Consider the following 20569-nt stretch of genomic DNA (forward strand, 5'->3'; position numbering starts at 1 on the left):
GTAGAGTTAGCTATTTATCTAAGGAGTCTTGGTAACTTTTATTAGATAATGGTGTGAGAAAAAAAGGAAAAGAAAGAAAAGATAATGGTATGAGAAACCAAGATCTGGGTGCTGGTTGTGCTTGCTGCTACTGGGGTGCTATAGCTTCTAGGCCTTCTCAACAGGTAGAGGTAGGCAAGATGTTATGTGTATACTACAGACCTGGTTTTAAGTTTCACCTGAACTTTTTATTAGCTGTGGGATTTTTGGTAAGTTATTTATTCTTTCTGAGTATTAGTAATTCCACTTGTAAAATGGGGATAGTAATATTTACCTTTCAGGATAGTTCTAAGGATCAAGAATAATGTAACTTAATATATCCACATATATTATGATAACTGTAATTTGTAACAGACATATACTGTATTATTTAGGCATAAGTAGTTCTGTGTTATAATATTTGTAGAGATGAAGTTGTTGTTTTGTGTGTGTGTGTGTGTGTGTGTGTGTGTGTGTGTTTTGTAGGCGCCTAAAGGGCAGGAAAAGGTCTGTTGTAAAAATATCTTTAAGTATTTTTGTTTAAAGTCCTCAGAGGGTCATTGAGAATGAGGAAATGATTCATTGTTCTTTTCGTAGTCCAAATTCAGCTGAAAAAGTGAAAGCTAATAAAGATGTGGCTTCACCACTGAAGGAACTGGGTTTAAGAATCAGCAAGTTTTTGGTGAGTAAAAATTAGCACTGGCTTAGTTTACTACCTGCACTGCAGACGGGCATTGTTTTGTTGTTAGTGAAAATTCAGTGTACTTCTGTTTTGGAGATTAAATTGAGCATACTGTGTTTCAAAAATATTCAAGTTGCAACTCTTCATGCTAAAAAGTTACTAATTAAGTTGACAGACCTATCTACTATGTGTGTGTGTGTGTGTGTGTGTATATATGTGTGTGTGTGTACACACACATACATATACTAGAGTTTTCTTCAGCATGCCTGTGGGGATTCTTAAATTGACTAGATTGTATTTGAATATGTAGCTGTTTCTTTTGTTTTCTTTTTTTTAATGTTTATTTTTGAGAGAGAGAGCAAGCGGGGGAGGGGCAGAGAGAGAGAGGGAGACAGAATCTGAACAGGCTCCACACCGTCAGCACAACATGGGGCTTGAATCCAGGAACTGTGAGATGGTAACCTGAGCCAAAGTCGGAAGCTCATTCAACTCAGCCACCCAGGTGCCCCTAGTTTTGATTTTGGAAACCCAGATCATGCCTGCTGCTGTATTAACTGCTTGGTAAATAAGCACAGTTGTTTCTGACATTGCAAATTTGATCATCATGTAAATTACATGTCTGTCACTGGCTTCTTTTTCTTCTGTGTGGGGTAAAATTATCATCTTGTTTGAAATCTTTCAAAAGGATCTTTTTTTTTTTAGGTATTTTGTCCATAACACCACTTACAGTGTTTTCCAAAGGTGTGTGTCTTTTACCATGACTGACAACTTAGCTGCTTAAATATAGCGTTATGTTTGAAACATGATTTTTATTTTTTATTTCTTACTTAGTTTTTTTATGTTTTATTTATTTCTGAGAGAGAGAGAGAGGGAGACAGTGTGAGCAGGGGAGGGTCAGAGAGAGAGGGAGATACAGAATCCGAAACAGGCTCCAGGCTCTGAGCTAGCTGTCAGCACAGAGCCCGACACAAGGCTCGAACCCATGAACCGTGAGATCATGACCTGAGCTGAAGTTGGACGCTTAACTGACTGAGCCACCCAGGCACCCTTGAAACATGATTTTTAAAAACCTAGTCTAAAATAGATCAAAACATTAGGTGTACATTAAAAAAAAATTTTTTTTAATGTTTATTTATTTTTGAGAGGCAGAGACAGAGCACAAGCAGGGGAGGGGCAGAAAAGGGAGGGAGACAGAGTCTGAAGCAGGCTCCAGGCTCTGAACTGTCAGCACAGGGCTGGACATGGAGCTCATACTCATGAACTGCGAGATTATGACCTGAGCCAGAGTCGATGCTTAACTGACTGAGCCACCCAGGTGGCCCTAGGTGGACATTTTTTACAACCAGTATCTGTAAGCTGAGGAGCAGTACTGATATATCTAGTGTGGACTTGTAGGGGTAAGGGAATGCCTTATTCTACCAGTTAAATCCGTATGCTATTTATTTCCACCATTCCCACAGCCCTCTACCTGTTTCATCTATCTATTTGTATATTTTCTTAATACTCTTGATAGATTTCAAACTAGTAGTGGGCAGTAACTGTCTCTTGCCTGGTGTGCTCATATTCTAAATGAGATGTTATAATACTTATAAGACACAAAGCTCTCAAACACATTCCTCTTTGAGACTGAAGGCTCAAGGGAGCAAGTAGAGTGAAGGGAGGAAATGAGGTTTCTGTGATTTCTTCAGTCTCTTTCCTTTCCACTTTTCTTCCTCTGTCCATCACAGACACATCTTTGTGCTTGTTGAGTGACCTGGACACATTCAAGCAATATTCTATCACAGAAACCCATCCGTTTGGTAACACCCCCCCACATTCAGCTTTTTACCAACTTTCACCAAGCACTTGGACCATTTCATTTTTGTCAGCTCACCACTGATAACAGAATATTATTCTGTTCTTGTGACTAAATAAATAACTAACCGAAGTTCTGTTGACCTGAATTAGTGTACATTGATTTTAAATCAAAGGAGGAGGCGATACCTGGTTGTTGGTCTTCTGAGAGGGAAACATATGGCCTTTGGAAGCAGGGATGTCTGCCTGTACTTCAGCTTCCACAACTTGCTCCAAACGGTTTCCTGTGAACTTAGGCCTCTCTTCTCTCTTCTCAACCCAACAGCGTGTGCATCAATACCTGAGTTTATTCTGTGTAAAAAAAAAAAAAAAAGAAAAGAAAACAGAAAAAAAAAGATTTTTATTTCTTCAAGTTCTGTGTTCATTCTCGAGGATAAATCTTTAGAATGTTCTGCATTCTGTGTGTGTTTTCTGAGCTGAGGAGGCTGTTCCCCTTTCTTACGGCCTCTGTATTTCAGGGTCTTGACGAAGAACAGAGTGTGCAGTTGCTCCAGTGTTACCTGCAAGAGGATTATAGAGGTACTCGGGACTCGCTAAAGGTTTGTAGTTCTGTCCGGCTGCTTTCTCCTGCCTTTGTCCTTTTCCTTGTTGATGTCAGGTGTTGAAGGGTTTGGTAGTGCTTCTTTGCAACAGGTGGGGGATCAGATACAGTCATTTTAAAGGATTTCTAAATCCTTACATTTAGAAAGGAAAGACATTCTAAAGGTTTACAAAGCGTGTACTTAATAAGGTCTGTTGTCAGAATTTGGAGGGGCTGGAGACGTCAAAGACCGACACGTTAATCATAGAGTGTCAGGACATCAGAGCTGAAAATGACCTGGTACAGTATCTCGGTTATCTAACCCGACATTCTACATATGAAGAAATGGAGTCCAGGGGAGGGGGCAGGGATTTGAGTACAGATTTGGATTCACATAGGTAAAAAATATTTCCAAAAATGACTGGGCAGTTATAATCTTGAAGGGTGCGGTGAAGATGTTTACCTTTTCCTTTGTTAACTGAGCTTTGCTTATATGATGGCTTCTTGACTGTACTGTTCTCCTTCAGACAGTACTGCAAGACGAGAGGCAGAGCCAGGCCTTGATCCTGAAGGTCAGTAGTAGTCACTGTTTTCATTCTTTGATGTGAAATTGGATGATGGCTCCTTGACCTTGTTCTCCTGGGCATTGCTGGCTTTTGACTGCTGTGTTGGGTAAGCGTTGAGGCCTCAGTGAAGTAGCTTTTATCCACTGGACCCAGCAGAGACCTTTTCCAAGGGAGATTTTTTGGTTACGGGGGATGAAAACTGTTTCATGCGTAGTTTTCCTCTAGGTCTAAATGCAAGAAGATTAATTTATATTTCTTTATTCCTTTATCTCTCCCTACCCCCCCAAAGCAACCTTCTCGTTGAGGATGTCATATAAAGTGGAATTTGACTGTGACTTCTGAAGTGGTTTCCTGTTTTTGCTGTTTATTGAGAATTAAGTACATTGCAGTTAGGACATATACAAGTGATATTTTTATATGTTTTCATTTATTTGGCCTGTCAGTTTCAGCACTGTGTATTATTTGAAAGCTCTGAGAAGTCATGCTAGAAAACAGTTTTAAATAATTCCTTGTATCTTGTAGGACTTTACTTTTATCCTGTTTCATGAAGTTCTTTCCCTTTCTTTTGGCCTAACACAATCTTTCCATTTCTGTGATTGCTTGTAGAACTCAGACTTTTCCATTCATATCTTTAAGTGATCTCTTTATCAATCAGTTTAAAATCGAGTGTCTTCTGTGTAAAGGTCAGTAACTGATTTTGCATCTTCGGGTTCTTCCCAGATTGCAGATTATTACTACGAAGAAAGAACCTGTATTCTTCGTTGTGTCTTACACCTTCTCACTTATTTCCAAGATGAAAGACACCCCTATAGGGTGAGCCCATTTAGTCCTCTTGGTTTTCTTTACCCTATAAAATTCAATACTTTTTTAATAATTTTATATTACTCATATTCACATTCATTTGAATATTAACCTTTTACTCTAGGCGTAAGTTACTCTGAGGGTTTTGTTTTTTTTTAAGGTTGAATATGCAGACTGTGTTGATAAGTTGGAGAAGGAACTAGTTACAAAATACAGACAGCAGTTCGAAGAGCTTTATAAAACTGAAGCACCAACCTGGGAAACACATGGAAACCTCATGGTATGTAGTTACTGGGCCTTCCTGTAACACTTAGAGAATTGTATACCCTTGCGTACAGAGCTCCAAGTTAAATTATTTATTCATTTATTAACTTAAAACATTTATAGATTATCTTTCTTCAGAAAAGTTTAAAAAAAAAGGAAAAGTTTAAATATGTCATGGATCAAAATATGGGTGACTTTAAGTAATGGTACTTACTTCTGGGCATTTTCACTGGACTTCGTCTGTTCAGTTAATTTACTTTCTATCCTTACTTAAAATCTTCACTTAGTTATGGAACTCTAAATTCAAGATTTCATCTGGGGTGCCTGGGTGGCTCAGTCGGTTAAGCATCCGACTTCAGCTCCGGTCATCATGATCACACGGTTCGTGGGATCGAGCCCCACATTGGGCTCTGTACTGACGGCTAGCTCAGAGCCTGGAGCCTGCTTCGGATTCTGTGTCTTCCTCTCTCTGACCCTCCCCTGCTCACGCTGTCTCTCTCTCTCTCTCTCAGAAATAAATAAAACATTTTTAAAAATTAAAAAAAAAAGATTTCATCCTCTTTATTATCATTATCTATTAAGTATGTAACAGTATTCTATTTTATCCTAACTCATAAAGCAGTCTCCATTCATAGATTAGAACATGATCTTTTTTGTTTTGAAAATAATACGTGGTTATTAAAACAATTTAACCAAAGTATGGATAGTAATATTGAAAATATTTAATATTAGTAAGGGCCCATTTACAGTAGCCACAGAAGCATAAATTTCTCAGGAATAAGTATGCAACCATCCAAAATCTAAATGAAGAGAACTTTAAAATTCTATAAAGGGCATAAAAAAGTCATAACTGAATGGAGAAACACACTGCATTCTTGAATATAAAGACAGCAATATAGGGGTGCCTGCCTGGGTGGCTCAGTCAGTTAAGCATCCGACTTCAGCTCAGGTCATGATCTCGTGGTTTGTGTGTTTCCCCCCCTCTGCCACTCCCATGCGCATGCTCTGTTTCTCTCTGCCTCTCAATAATAAATGTTAAAAGAAAAAGACAGCAACATAAAAGTGTCAGTTCTTATGTTAACCTATAGTTTTATTTATTTATTATTTATTTATTTTTACTTTTTAGAAATGTTTATTTTTGAGAGCGCGCACGAGCAGGGAAGGGACAGAGAGAGAGAGGGAGGGAGACACAGAATCCGAAGCAGTTTCCAGGCTCTGAGCTGTCAGCACATAGTCTGACGTAGGGCTTGAACTCATGAGCTGTGAGATCATGAACTGAGCCAAGTTGGACGCTTAACCGACTGAGCCACCCAGGCATCCCAACCTATAAATTTAGTGTAATCCCTAAAAACAAACAAATAAGTGTTTGTTTTGCCTTTTATTTTCGAACTGAATGAGCTGATTCTAAAATTCATATGAAAAAAAATAATAAAATTCATAAGAAAAATAGTTAATAATAACTAGGAAATTTTTGAAAAAGGAAAATTACTTTTATTAAGTAATTACCACTACAATAAAGCATGCCATTGGCACATGAATAAGTAGACTTACAAGTAGAGCATAATAGAAGGTCTAGCTATAGACCCAAATGCGGAGTTAGCATAGGATAAAGGTGCCATTTCAATCAGTGGGAAATGTGTTTTTCAATAAATGGCATTGAACTATGGGATATCCATGGGGAGAAAAAAATAAGCTCTATCTTCTATCTTCTGCCAAAAGAAAATCACGTAGATGTTTTAAATGGAAAAAAAAAATTATAGGGGTACCTGGCTGGCTCTATTGGTAGAGCCTGTGAATCTTGATCTTGGGGTCATGAGTTTGAGCCCCACATTGAGCATAAAGTTTACTTTAAAAAAATTAAAAGCATTAGAAGATATGGGAGGTGGGTTTTGTTCTTTTGTTGTTTTGTTTTGTTCTTTTGTTGTTTTGTTTTGGAGTGGAGAAGACTTTTTAAAGTAAAACTCAGAAGCCATAAAAGAAAAATAATTATAAACCCAGCAACATCAAATCAAAATCAAAACCCAGCAACAAAACAAAAATAGCACAGTAAACAAAGTCAAGACAAATTCATATTGGGTTCCTTTTTTTTTTTTAACTTGTTTTTAATGTTTTATTTATTTCTGAGAGAGGGGGGCAGCGTGAGCAGGGGAGGGTCAGAGGGAGAGGGAGACACAGAATCAGAAGCAGGCTCAAGGCTCTGAGCTAGCTGTCAGCTCAGAGCCTGACACGGAGCTTGAACCCGCGAACCGCAAGATCATGACCTGAGCCAAAGTCGGACGCTTAACCAACTGAGCCACCCAGGTGCCCCTCATACTGGGTTCTTAAAATAGAAAGAACTCTGCTAAATCACTAAGACCCAATAGAAAAACAGGCCAAAGCAGTGAACAGATTCATATGGCAACACTCTTGTCCATGGGATGGGGTAATGGGTGCTCATGTTTTGCTGTATAAACAGTATTTTTAATGGAAAATATTATGACAATATTTAAAAATTGAAAAGCACATGATTCTTGACTTAGCAGTTGCAGTGTAAGAGTTTACCCTATAAATACATTCACACTTATGTGAAACAACTTGTGAAATGACACATGGGCAGCATTCCCCACCTCCCAGCTTTATTCAGGTATCATTTCCACCCAATAAAATTCACTGATTTTAAGGGTACAGTTTTGACAGTCGTATGTAGTTGTATGCACATCGGTATATAGAACATTTCCGTCTCCTCTAGAAAGTTTATAGTCAATCTGTGACCTCTAGCCCCAGACAACCACTAATCTGCTTTCTGTCACTAGAGTTTGTTTTTTTTAACTATGATTTTTAAATTCTGGTAAATAATACATAATTTAAAATTTGTTGTATTAAACATTTATAGGTATCACTGTTAATATAATTTCTCCTTTCTAGAGTTTCATGTAAATAGAAATGTGTAATGTATACATAGTCTTTTCTGTTTGGTTTCTCTCACTAGCCTACATGAAGTTTTATCCATGTTATATTCATGTATTAATACTTCATTCCTATTTATGCTTGAACATTGTTTCACTATATGGATGTATACCACATTTTGTTTATCCATTCATCATTTGGCACACATTTGAGTTCTGTTTTTTGGCAGTTATGAGTAATGTGCAGTGAATGTTAGCATACAGGTCTTTTTATGGATAAGACATAGGTTTCATTTCTCTTGGATAAATAACCTGGGAGTTGGGTTGTTGGGTCATATTTTAATTATATTTTTGTTAGGTACTGACAAACTGCTTTCCATAGTGGCTGTACCATTTTCCTTTTGTTTTTTAAGTTTTTAAATTTATTTTGAGAGAGCGCGCATGTGCGAGCAGGGGAGGGGCAGAGAGAAAGGGAGAGAGAGAACCCCAAGCAGGCTCTATGCAGTCAGCACAGAGCCCTATGTGGGACTCGATCTCATAAACTGTGAGATCATGACCTGATCAGAAGAGACTTAACTGGCTGAGCTACCTAGGCGCCGCTACCATTTTCCATTCTTAACAGCATTTTTGAAAATTCTTTCTGTTCCGTATCCATACCAACACTTGGTATGGTCATTGATTTTAATTCTAAACATCTAATAGACATGTAGTGACACCTCATTGTGATTTTAATTTGTTTCCCTCATGACTAGTGATGTTGAGCATCTTTTTACAGGCTTACTTGCCTATATTTTTGTTGAAGTGTTTATCCAGCCTTTGCTTCAGTGGTTTTATTGGGTTGTTTATCTTACTGAATTTTAAGAGTTCTTGATGTAGGGGTGCCTGAGTGTCTCAGTCAGTTGGGCGTCTGACTTCGGCTTAGGTCGTGATCTCATGATTCATGGGTTCGAGCCCCACGTTGGGTTCTGTGCTAACAGCTCAGAGCCTGGAGCCTGCTTCAGATTCTGTGTCTCCCTCTCTCTTTGTCCCTCCCCTGCTTATGCTCTCTCTCTCTCTCAAAAATAAATAAATAAACATTTATAAAAAGTTCTTGATGTATTCTGAACCCAAGCCATTTGACAGATACATGTTTTACAGATATTTTCTCTCACTTAATGGCTTGTTTTCTTTCTTTTTTTTTTTTTCCCACCTAAACTGTCTAAGACCAAACTTGAATTTTGATAAAATCTGTTTTAACAGATTTTTTGGGCCTTGTTTCAAGAAATCTTTGCTTAGGGGCCCCTGGGTGGCTCAGTCAGTTGAATATCTGACTACCTCTTGGTTTTGGCTCATGTCATGATCTCACAGTTTGTGGGATCGAGCCCCAAGTTGCGCTGAGTGCTGACAGCACGGAGCCNGAAGTTGGACACTTAACCAACTGAGCCACCCAGGTGCTCCATCTCTCATAAAGAAACTTAAAAAAAAAAAAAAAAATCTTTGCGTAATCTAATGTCACATTTTGTTTTCTTCTAGAAGTTTAATAGTTTTAGCACATTTATTTACTTGAGTAATTTTTAGTTACTTTTAGTGCCTGGTGTTGAGATAAGGGATGGGATTAATTTTTTTTCCCCATATGGAGATCTTCACCCAGTGCCATTTATTGAAAAGACTTGCCTTTTTTCATTTGATTATCTTGGCATCTTTGTAAAAAAAATTAATTGATCATAAAATGTGGATATATCTCTGATCCATTGAACTGTACATCTGTCTTTACATTAGTATCACACTGTCTTGGTTAAGATAGTTTTACTAGTAAATCTTAAAATTAGGTAGTGTAGTTCNCGCCCCTCAACCTTGTTCTTTTTAAAAACATTTTGGTTATTCTAGGTTCCTTTGCTTTTACATATCAACTTTAGAATTAGTTTGTCTCTTTCTTCCAAAAAATTGCTTTCTAGGATTTTGGACAGAATTTTGTTGAGGAGGGGTGCCTGGGTGGCTCAGTTGGTTCAGTGTCCGACTTTGGCTCAGGTCATGATCTCACAGTTCTTGGGTTCGAGCCCCATATCGGGCTCTGTGCTGACAGCTCGGAGCCTGGAGCTTGCTTCAGATTCTGTGTCTCCCTCTCTCTCTGTCTGTCCCTCGCTCGCACTCTGTCTCTGTCTCTCAAAAATTAATAAACATTAAAAAAAAATTAAAAAAAAAATTTCATAGAGGAGAATTGCCATCTTTTTTTTTTTTTAATTTTTAATGTTTTATTTATTTCTGAGAGAGAGAGAGAGACAGCATGAGCAAGGGAGGGTCAGAGAGAGAAGGAGACACAGAATCGGAAGCAGGCTCCAGGCTCTGAGCTGTCAGCACAGAGCCCGACACGGGGCTTGAACCCACAAGCTGTGAGATCATGACCTGAGCCAAAGTCGGACACTCAACCGACTGAGCCACCCAGGCACCCCGAGAGTTGCCATGTTAATAATGTTATTAAGTCTTCCAGTCCATGAACCTGGTATATCTCTTCATTTATGTATGTCTTAATATTTACCCTAAATAAGGTTTTATTTTCAGTATTAACATATTATACATTTTTAAATGTATTCTTAAGTATTTTATTTTTTTAAATAGTTTCGGAAAATATTTCTGGTATTTTTCTTTAATCTTTTGTAATTTTTATTTTTCAAATTTTAGAGCATGCAAGTGGGGGAGGGAGCAGAGGGATAGAGAATCTTAAAAAGGCTCCACACTCAGTGCAGAGCCTGACACGGGGCTCTATCTCATGACTGGAACATCATGACCTGAACTGAAATGAAGAGTCAGACACTTGGGGTGTCTGAGCGGCTCAGTCGGTTAAGTATCTGACTTCAGCTCAGGTAATGATCTCATGGTTTGTGAGATGGAGTCCCTAGTCTGGGCTCTGTGCTGTCAGCACAGAGCCTACTTGAGAAACTTTGTCCTCTTTCCCTCTGCCCCTCTCCTGCTCATGTGTGCATGTGCGCATGCTTTTTCTCTCTCTCTGAAAAATAAATAAGCATTAAAAAAGAAGAGAGAATGGGACACTTAACTGACTGAGCCACCCAGGCGCCACACTCCTTTTCTAATTTTTTAAGATAGAAACTTAGATAGATTTTAGAACATTCCTAATAAATAACTGTAAATGTTGCTTTAAAAAAAATTTTTTTTTAATGTTTTGTTTATTTCTGAGAGAGAGAGAGAGACAGTGTGAGCAGGGGAGGGTCAGAGAGAGAGGGAGATACAGAATCTGAAACAGGCTCCAGGCTCTGAGCTGGCTCACAACACAGAGCCCTACACAGGGCTCGAACCCACGAACCGTGAGATCATGACCTGAGCCAACGTCGGACACTGAACCGACTGAGACACCCAGGCGCCCCTAAATGTTGCCTTAAGTATTGCTTTTAGCTGTATCCTAAAAATTTAATATGTTGGATTTTCACTATCATTCAGTTCAAAATAGTTTCTAATTTCCCTTGTGATTTTCTTTGACCCTTAATATTATTTAGAGCATGTTGTTTAATTTCCAAACATTGGATGTTTTCATAGATATCTTAGTGATTTTGTAATTTGACTCTGTTATGATCAAAGAACATATTCTGTATCATTTTGATCTTTTATATTTTTTAAATACTTTATTTTTTATTTTAGAGAAAGGACATGAGTGAGCGGGCAGCAGAGAGGGGGAGAGAGAGAGAATCCCACGTAGGCTCTGCACTGTCAGTGAGGAGCCCAAAGTGGGCCCAAACTCACCTGAAGTGAGGCTTGAACAAAGTGTGAGATGACCTGAGCCAAAGTCGGATGCTTAACTGACTGAGACACCCTGGTGCCCCCATTCTGGTCTTTTAAAATTTACTGTCCCGTGGGCAATGGCCCATTATATGATCTATCCTGATGAATATACCATATACACATAAAAGAATGTGTATTTGGATGTAGTTGGGTGTGGTGGTGAGAAATACCAGTCAGGTCAAGATGTTTAGATCTGTGTTTTTTCCAGTTATTTTTGTCTATTCGTTCTGTCAGTTGTACATTAATTTTATTTATTTATTTTAATTTTTTGGAGTATGGTTGACACACAGTGTTACATAAGTTTCAGGTATACAGCATAGTGATTCAGCCTCTCTCCATGTTCCACTCTGCTTACCACAAGTGTCACTACCATCTGTTACCATACAATGTTATTATGATATCATTGACAATATTTTCTATTCTGTGCCGTTTATTCCCATGACTTAGTCATTGCATAACGGGAAGCCTGTATCTACCACTCCCTTTCACCCATTTTGCCCATTTCCCCACCCCCTCCCCTCTGGCAACCATCAGTTTGTCCTCTGTATTTACAGGTCTGATTCTGCTTTTTGTATGTTTCTTCATTTGTTTCGTTTCTTAGTTTCCAAATATAAGTGAAATCACATGGGATTTGTCTTCTGCTGTCCAACTTATTTCGCTCAGCGTAATACCTTCCAGGTCCATCCATGTTGTTGCACGTGGCAAGATCTCAGCCTTTTTGTGGCTGTGTAGTGTCCTATTGCACGTGCACACACATGAGTGTGTATGTACCACGTCCTCTTTATTCATCTATCATCTAAGAAGGACACTTAGTTTGCTTCTACTGTAAATAATGCTGCAGTAAACACAAGGGTGCATATATCTTTTTGAATTAGTGTTTCCAGTTTCTTTGGGTAAATAGCCAGTAATGGAATTATTGTATCATATGGTATTTTGTGTTTTTTTAATACTTTGAGGAAACTTGATACTGTTTTCCACGGTGGCTATATCAATTTGGATTCCCACCAGTAGTGGTTCCTTTTTCTCTACATCTTCACCAACACTTGTTTGTACATCCAAGGGAGTGGGTTAAGGTAAATTATGGCCGAGCAAACAGATATGGCATTTCCATGTGGTAGAGTGCTATGCAATTTTAAAAAATAATGAGGGGGCTGGTAATGAAAAATAAGAAAATTCTTAATGTACTATTAGAGGAAATAACCTGTAAGATACATTGTTAAGTGAAAAGAGTAAGGTGCGGAGTAGTTTGTATAGTATATTTGGTTTAGAGATGGATGGTGCGTAGGTAGGTAGGTAGACAGGTAGACAGACAGACTATGGAATGAAAGAAGGAGTGAGAGAGTGTGTGGCGTGTCACTGGAAGGAAAGACAAACATATCTGACAGTGGTTTCCTCTAGGGACAGGTTTGGATGACTGGGCAGTGGGACTTGTAAGGGGCAGACTTGTTTTGGTGTCACTTCCAAAATCTTTTTCTATGAACTTGTAATAGATCCTTACTATTTGGCAAAGAGGGGGAGATTTTTTTTTTTTTTTTACTCTATTCTTATATATGTATTATCTAATAAAAGTAACTTTGAAGTATCTTAAATATGCTTTTAGATCTGACTTTATTTCTCCCCTTTTTCCTGTGTTGGTTGTGCAGACTGAGCGCCAGGTATCTCGCTGGTTTGTTCAGTGCCTTCGGGAACAGTCCATGCTGCTGGAAATTATTTTCCTTTATTACGCATACTTTGAGATGGCACCTAGTGACCTGTTGGCATTAACCAAGATGTTTAAAGAGCAAGGATTTGGTAGCAGGCAGACCAACAGGCACCTGGTGGAGGAGACCATGGACCCTTTCGTGGATAGGATTGGGTAAGTCTGTAGGGCTCGTACAGCATCCAGAACGTTGATGTTCTGGTTCCTGTGAATGGGTGAGAGGAGAGTCCAGGTGTACTTTTCACTTAGTAGGTAGGGAAACCGATGGGTGCACTTCACGTTCCCGGTCTTACAGGGAGTGAAGACTGAGACTGAGCAAGACGTGTTTTCTCCAAATACGTATTCCATTCTCGTCTTTTCCTATCTTCATTTAAGAGGTTCATCCATTCAACAAAAAGTGTGGTGAGAGTCGGTGGCAGGCCAGTGCAAATGCTAAGAAGACAATGACCAGGCAGACGTGTCCCCTGGCCTCTTTGAAGTCATCATCTGTGGACTTTGAATTTTATGGCAGTGAATGTATGAAAATATATTGTTGGTGGCTTTTTGACATAAATGGTATAAGCTTTTACAACTTAATTTTTCACATAACTGGATGTCCTAGAAGTCTTTTCACCTCAGAATGTTCTTTTTAGCTGCTGCGTATTAGTACATGATATGGATGTTTATTTCACGGTTCACCGATGGTAGGCAGTTAGCTCTTTTGGATATTTCAAACAGTGCTTATGAAGAACATTCTTTACAAGGCTCTCTGTGCATCTGGGCAAGTACGGCTCTAAAATAAAAATCTAGAAATATAATTGTTGGGTTGAATGGTCTGTGCCTTTGTATTATAAAATATCTGTTGCCAAATTGTTCTCCACAAAGGCTATACCAATTTTTCCTTCCACCGACAGCGGGAGGAAAGAACCAGTTTCCTCACAACCTTGCAAACCCTTGATATTATCTATCGTCCCCCCACGTTTGATCCCTTTAATGCACTGGTCTGCCTTTCCCTGGCTATCTGTGACGTGGAGTGTTTTCTTACCTGTTCTTGGTACAGCCTCTGGGCTGAGCTGCCTGTTTGCATCTGTGTCAGTGAGCAGGAGATTCAGCTGCATTTAACAAAAAGGATGATGTTACAGTGGGTAGAATGGATGTATGTCCACATTCTGAGACCTGTTTCCTCTGTAAACAAAGGTACACACCTGAGTGGTGAGATGGTTTATCTGGGTCAGATGTAATTGGTGCCTGTAAAAACTTCCAGTACTGGATCTGTGCTTTGGAAGGCACAAGCCCCACATGACTGTCAAGCACTTTAACTGTGGCTGGTCAAGGGATGCCCAGCTGGCTCAGTTGGTGGAGTGTGTGACTCTTGATCTTGGGGTTATGAGTTTGAGTCCCATGTTGGTTAGAGAGGTTACTTAAATAAAACTTAAAAAAAAAATGTGGGTGGTCAAATTGAAGTGTGCTCAAAGTGTAAAATACATACTGGGTTTAGAAGACTTAGTGTGGAAAAAAATGCATTAAAAACCCATTAATAATTTTTTTGAAAAAAAATTTTTTATTTTAAATTATATTTCACCTTCTTCTCCTTTGAGGTTCAGAGTAGAACACGTGACCTCATGATACCATTTTCCTTTCAGCTACTTCAGTGCCCTTATCCTGGTGGAAGGCATGGATATTGAATCCTTGCATAAGTGTGCTTTGGATGACAGGAGGGAACTGCACCAGTTTGCCCAGGACGGGCTCATTTGTCAGGTGAACTTTGAACAGCTGCATTTCTCTTTGAAGACCGTTTGTAGTTAGGGGTATGTTTTTAACCCCTCAGCTGTACTGCCCCTTGAAATTTTCCTTGTGGAATTTGAGGTTCTACGTTGTTAAGTTAACTGGATCTGGAAGAAATCTTGGGTTTCGGTTATCTGCACATAGGGGATAGTTGAGTCTGTGAGAATGAGTGGCGTCACTCAGAGAGATGGCATCAGGACAAAAGAGGCCCAAGGACAGAATCTTGGAGCCTGTCTTCATTTGTGGAGCTTGTGCAAGAAGATCAAAGGGAAAGCATGTTGAGATGCGATGGTTAGATACAAAATGGGGAAAGATCAGAGAAAGTGCAAGAAGGATTGGGAAATTTTCTAAAGAAAATTCCATTCGAACATGTATTTTATAATGTTATATTAGACCAATTGCAATCAGAAGAAAGCAAATATGGGCACATGGAAGAGTAGTGGAGGGGTTTATTAGTTAGGTGGCTGGGGGTGGGGAGGAGTACGTACCTGAACGGGGCAAGGGGCCACTGGGCAGTTGGAAGACTTGCTACATGTGACAGAGGATCCCGTGGGGGGCTCTGACCCTTTGTTTTTAGTGACACGGGTTTTGTTTTTTCTTTTCATCAGGATATGGACCGTTTGATGTTGACCTTCGGGGACATTCCACACCATGCCCCAGTGCTTTTGGCCTGGGCTCTCCTCCGTCACACCCTGCATCCAGAAGAGACCGGCAGCGTTGTCCGGAAGATAGGCGGCACAGCCATCCAGATGAACGTATTTCAGTACTTGACTCGACTGCTCCGCTCGCTGGCCAGTGGGGGAAATGATGTGAGGCTCGGGCTGTTGGCGTGTGGGCATGAGATGGGCAGAGCGCAGGGCAGAAGCTCGTTCGCTGGTGACGATAGCAGTAATGACGGTTGTGGTGGTGATGTGGGTGATGATGATGATGTCTCTAGCTCTGTAGGGCATCTGGTGTGACTAGACACTGTGCTCAGCGCTTTCTATACGTTGCTTTATTTCATCCTTATAGCACTTAGGAATTTTCATCCTGTTTTACATATTAAGAAATTGAGACTCAGGGAGATGTAACCTGTCCACAAGAACAATAACCACCAGTGAGTGGCAGGTACAGTTTGAACCCGCGGTCTCTGCCTCTGCCTCTGCCTGCCAGTACGGGAGACTGTGTCAGTACAGTAATCTGGAAGATAGGTTTGGCCACGTTGACTGGAAAAATCTTTTTTGGGAGCTTCCTCATCCACCTCTAGCGGGAGATCAGCCGTTCCCTTGAGGCTGGAGTTTGGGCTTAATTTCAGAGGCACTGGTGTCAGCTTGTGCTGACGTGCTAACGGGAACCCTCGGCCGGCAGACATTGCTGGCTGGCATTGGTTCATTTATCTTGGTGACAGTTCAGGCTGCTGCATTCGTACCAGCACATAGAGACCCTTTATCCTGTTTTCTAGATTGGGTGTGGTTTTCTTCCCCACGGAAACTGATCCATTTTAAAAATGGTTCCGTTTTGATTTTATTCTTGGCTGTGTGTAATATTTACAGTTCCTGCTTTTTCATTTCTCCCCTCATCTTCCTGATCTTGGGACTAAATTAGGGAAATTATAAAGCTTTGGGTTCCCTCATTCGTGTACAGTGACCATATTAATGAGCTAGGATTATGCTGAAGCTGGGGGAAGGGTTTTATTATTCAGAATTGTTCACCGACTCCTTTGCTGTTGCCATTGCAGTGCACCACCAGCACTGCATGCATGTGTGTGTACGGACTGCTGTCTTTCGTCCTCACCTCGCTGGAGCTGCACACGCTGGGCAACCAGCAGGTCAGTACCTGGCTCTTGCGGGGCTGTCTACACTTTCTGGTGCAGCAGTCATGTCCCTGAGATACCCCTTTGGAACTGATATCACACCCACCCACATACCTCTGGTGTTCATTTGGTTGTTGCTGTTTGTTTCCACTTACTGTATTATACGTGATACATATTAACGATAGAAAAATCAGAAGGTGCTGATAAGAAGAAAAAAGTGTAATCCCACCACACAGGACAACTTCTGTTAATATTGTGATGCGTTCCCTTCTAAACATTTTCTGCACATATATGTTAAAAGTATAACCATTCTTCTCTAAAAAATGGAATCACAATGTATATACTGCTTTGTAATCTCATTTTGAGATTATACATCAGTCCCAGACATCTGTGGGTGCTAATAAAATATTCTTCTGTAATATTTTTAAAACGTGAACATTTCAAAGTTAACAGACTCCTAAATAATCCTATTACCAGCTTCCAAATTATCAACTCACAGCAGATCTTGGTGGTCTTTCCTGCCTTGTTTATTTTAAAGCAAATCCCTGACATAGTTTTCAACTATGAATTTTCGATGAGCCAGAATAGGAGCTAGTAAAACTTTGGTACCACAGCTAACAAGCCGTATCTTTACATATCATATCAGGGTTTAAATTTCTAGTTAGCTTGTAAATGTCATAGATTTGTTACAAGTTTGTGTGTTTGGATCAGGATCTAAATGAATAAGGTCCACACATTATGGGTTGATAACTCTGCCTAGTTTAGTGCTGTGCACTGTAGTGGACCCAGGCCACATCATTGTCTAGATATTGATGGTCTAGAAACCATTAGTTCCTAGGAGTTACAAAATGGCACTATTGTATCTTTCTTACTTATTGATTGGAGCATTGCTATAAAAAATTTGTTTCAAAATATATGCAAATATTAGATCATTATGTTGTACACATAAAACTAATGTAATGTTATATGCCAATTATACCTCAAAAATTTTTTGCTTTCCTTAGCTATCCGATACTCTGATATAGAGTACTGTACAGGTTTGTTTTCCCATATTTACAAGTTTTCCCTACCATTCTGCGAAGGTGGCTAATGAGGTTTTCAAATTTTTGTATGTCATTGTGAACTCATGGGTATAAATGTGTTAGCTGTGTTTTAATCCACTGCAGTTACTATTCTTGGGCTCAAATTGCCCACCTTTGGCCAGTAAGAATTCTTGGAGAAGAGCCTCTCAGTCTGTCTGGCACTGCTCCTACGTAGTTTGGTAGCTTGTTGCTTCCTGGTACGACACGCTGTTGTAGAATTATCTTGTAGGATTATCTTATAGGATTCTCACCCCAGGCCTGGAATCCGCCGTTTCTCCAACGAAGCCTGATTCCTTTCAGGGGAGAGTGCTGTTTGAGGAGTTCTTTATAACTAAGTCATTGTATTCATTTTTTAATGGCTTGTTTTGGAAACTGAAGGAATTGGTGAAGTTGCAGAAAATGAAACTTTCTTACCATTAGAAGAGAAATTGGTGTTTATTGGGAGACTCCATTTCCAAAGTTCCAGGGGTATAAAATGAACTTTGCATCCTTTGCCAAAATTCTGGTCACATGTGGACCCCAGTGTATGTACCTGGAGGACTGGTATTAACATAGCAAGGCTGTAAGAGTCCTGGCACTTGGGTTTTTTAAAGAAATCGTTCCCAGTGTGTGCCAAGCTCTGTGCTAGGTGCTGAGGATTAAAAACTTGAAAAGGCACTGCTGCCCTCTAGGAGAACAGTTCAGCCTACTTACACCTCACCTTTACTAGCACCTTAACGCTGACAGTTTTCAGTCCGCCGTATTCCATGTTCACAGCAGTACTGTGAAGCAGATAATACTGTCGTCGTTTTACAGATAAAGATTTTGAAGTTCAGAGAGGTTCGCTTGTCTGACACAGTACAACAGGTGCAGTGTACACCCTAGATGGAGTGTAATCTTTTCAAACCCACGGTTCTTTCTGACCTACTATGTGGAAGTATTGTTCTTATTTGAACAAAATACAGTAAAAAGATGTGACTGCTTCAACTACGGAAAATAAGTTATTTTCTTCCCCCTCCCCCAACAGGATGTAATTGACACAGCATGTGAAGTCTTGGCAGACCCTTCTCTTCCGGAACTGTTCTGGGGAACAGTAAGTGTGTCAGAGGGAATTATGCTAAAAGATACTCTTGTAGTAAAAGGATTGTCAAGCACTTAGTTTGTGATAGGTCTCATATTAACCATTTGTGTCATTTTGCCTCTACTCTTTACAGAAATCTATAAAGTAGATAGAATTATCACCATTTTGCGTATGAGGAAAGGTGATGCTCAGAGATATGAAGAGACTTGCCTAAGGTCACACAGCTAGATAAACAGCCAGCATGAGGAAGCAGTTCTGCCTGACTGGAGTCATGAGTCTGTATTATTAACCAGCCTGTTCTCTATCCTGCCCACCACGTCTTTTTTCACATTGTTAGTCTCAGGCACCAGTATTGCAGTAACTCTTGAACATGCTACTGGGGGATTAGAACTCTGAGTTTTCAGAATATAATAAGTGGTTAGATAAGAATTTGGCTTCAGAGAGAACAGCTTGTCACCAGTACAGTGGCTTAGCATTAACAGCAGCCTGAAGCCCCAGGGCCCAGCTGATGGATAAATCTGTTCTCTTTTGTACTGGGACTTGACTGATATGCCTGTACGTCTTACCTCTTCTTCCTGAGCCACTCTCCAGTCTCGAACAGTGTTCCTGGGAGAAGGTGGCATGAAACGATATTTAGATTAAGGATCTGTTACGTGTGTGTGGTGGCCAAATGCTAACATGTTATTGGGTGCTTTTCACATTATTGGAAACGTCTCCTGCAATGGTGGATAGCACTGTCTTCCTGTTGGGGGATGGCCAGGAAAGGGTCACTGGAGGCAGTGGTAGTCTGTTCTCAGGTCCTGATAAATCTGAGGTTGAAAGCCATTCTCAGTGGAATCGTGGAAGTCTTAAATTGTCAGGGAGGGGTGATGTCTGCCTGAAGGAAAGCACTGGTTTTAGGTTTTCTTATGATAGCTGGGCAGTTTGGAGCTGTGTTAATTCATGGATAGTGTTGAAGGTCAATGATTTCTCTTCTTCCACCACAGGAGCCAACCTCTGGGCTCGGGATCATTCTGGACAGTGTATGTGGGATGTTTCCTCATCTCCTCTCCCCACTCCTGCAGTTGCTACGAGCCCTTGTATCAGGGAAGTCCACAGCCAAAAAGGTATGTTGTTCAGTTAGATGCTTGGATTCAGACTGTGGGAGAGATTTTGGGAAGATGCCACTGCCATGGCAAGAATTAGTCTGAAGTTGAATGAGCAGTGCCAGAGATGGTGCCTCAGTTCTCTAAATTAAGTACCTACCGCAGATACTGAGTGGGACACGGTGTACAGTTCCTAACTGTCTCATTGGAGAGAATAACAATAGATACAAGGAGGAAATAACTGATATGGCCATGCAGTAAATGTCATCTGAGTGCTAAAGACCTGCTCTTGAGGAGAGTCAGCGGTCTGTGGAGTGAGGGGCCTTGAGCGAAGTGTGAAAACGTGCGGAGGGTTGGCAAGGAGCCTAGAGGCAATTCTAAGAAGAGTCACGGTGGCAGGTTTGTGAGAAGTTTGAGAGTCAGACACAGTCTGACTGAAAGAGCAGAATAGCAGATGTGGGTCCCCTTAGGTGTCCCCAAGGTAAGCGCGTGGCTGGAGTGTTTTCTCTGTGTTGGCAGGTGTATAGTTTCTTGGATAAGATGTCTTTCTACAATGAACTTTACAAGCACAAGCCCCACGATGTGATCTCCCATGAAGATGGAACTCTCTGGCGGAGGCAAACGTCAAAACTCCTATACCCTCTTGGTGAGATGGAGATACCCTGGCTCAGGAGCCACTTCTCCTGAGCTTTGTTTAGACTTCAGTGCTGCTGTTTCATCTGTTTC

At 40.3% G+C, this 20569-nt stretch overlaps 1 protein-coding gene across 3 annotated transcripts in view; it reads left to right on the top strand.

Moving 5' to 3' along the window:
• NUP188 (nucleoporin 188) overlaps positions 1-20569 on the top strand; it is a 50437-nt gene that overhangs the window by 10900 nt on the left and 18968 nt on the right. For all 3 annotated transcript variants that reach the window (XM_077768359.1, XM_077768360.1, XM_077768361.1), the window contains exons 4-15: positions 616-700; positions 3013-3093; positions 3602-3646; positions 4361-4453; positions 4602-4721; positions 13005-13216; positions 14683-14797; positions 15433-15633; positions 16542-16631; positions 18705-18770; positions 19745-19864; positions 20363-20489. In XM_077768359.1, coding sequence (XP_077624485.1) covers positions 616-700; positions 3013-3093; positions 3602-3646; positions 4361-4453; positions 4602-4721; positions 13005-13216; positions 14683-14797; positions 15433-15633; positions 16542-16631; positions 18705-18770; positions 19745-19864; positions 20363-20489 — 1355 coding nt within the window. The remainder of the gene's footprint in view (positions 1-615; positions 701-3012; positions 3094-3601; positions 3647-4360; positions 4454-4601; positions 4722-13004; positions 13217-14682; positions 14798-15432; positions 15634-16541; positions 16632-18704; positions 18771-19744; positions 19865-20362; positions 20490-20569) is intronic.

Source organism: Crocuta crocuta, unplaced genomic scaffold (genome assembly GCF_008692635.1).
Source record: "Crocuta crocuta isolate KB4526 unplaced genomic scaffold, BGI_CrCroc_1.0 scaffold35, whole genome shotgun sequence".
Taxonomy (NCBI): domain Eukaryota; kingdom Metazoa; phylum Chordata; class Mammalia; order Carnivora; family Hyaenidae; genus Crocuta; species Crocuta crocuta.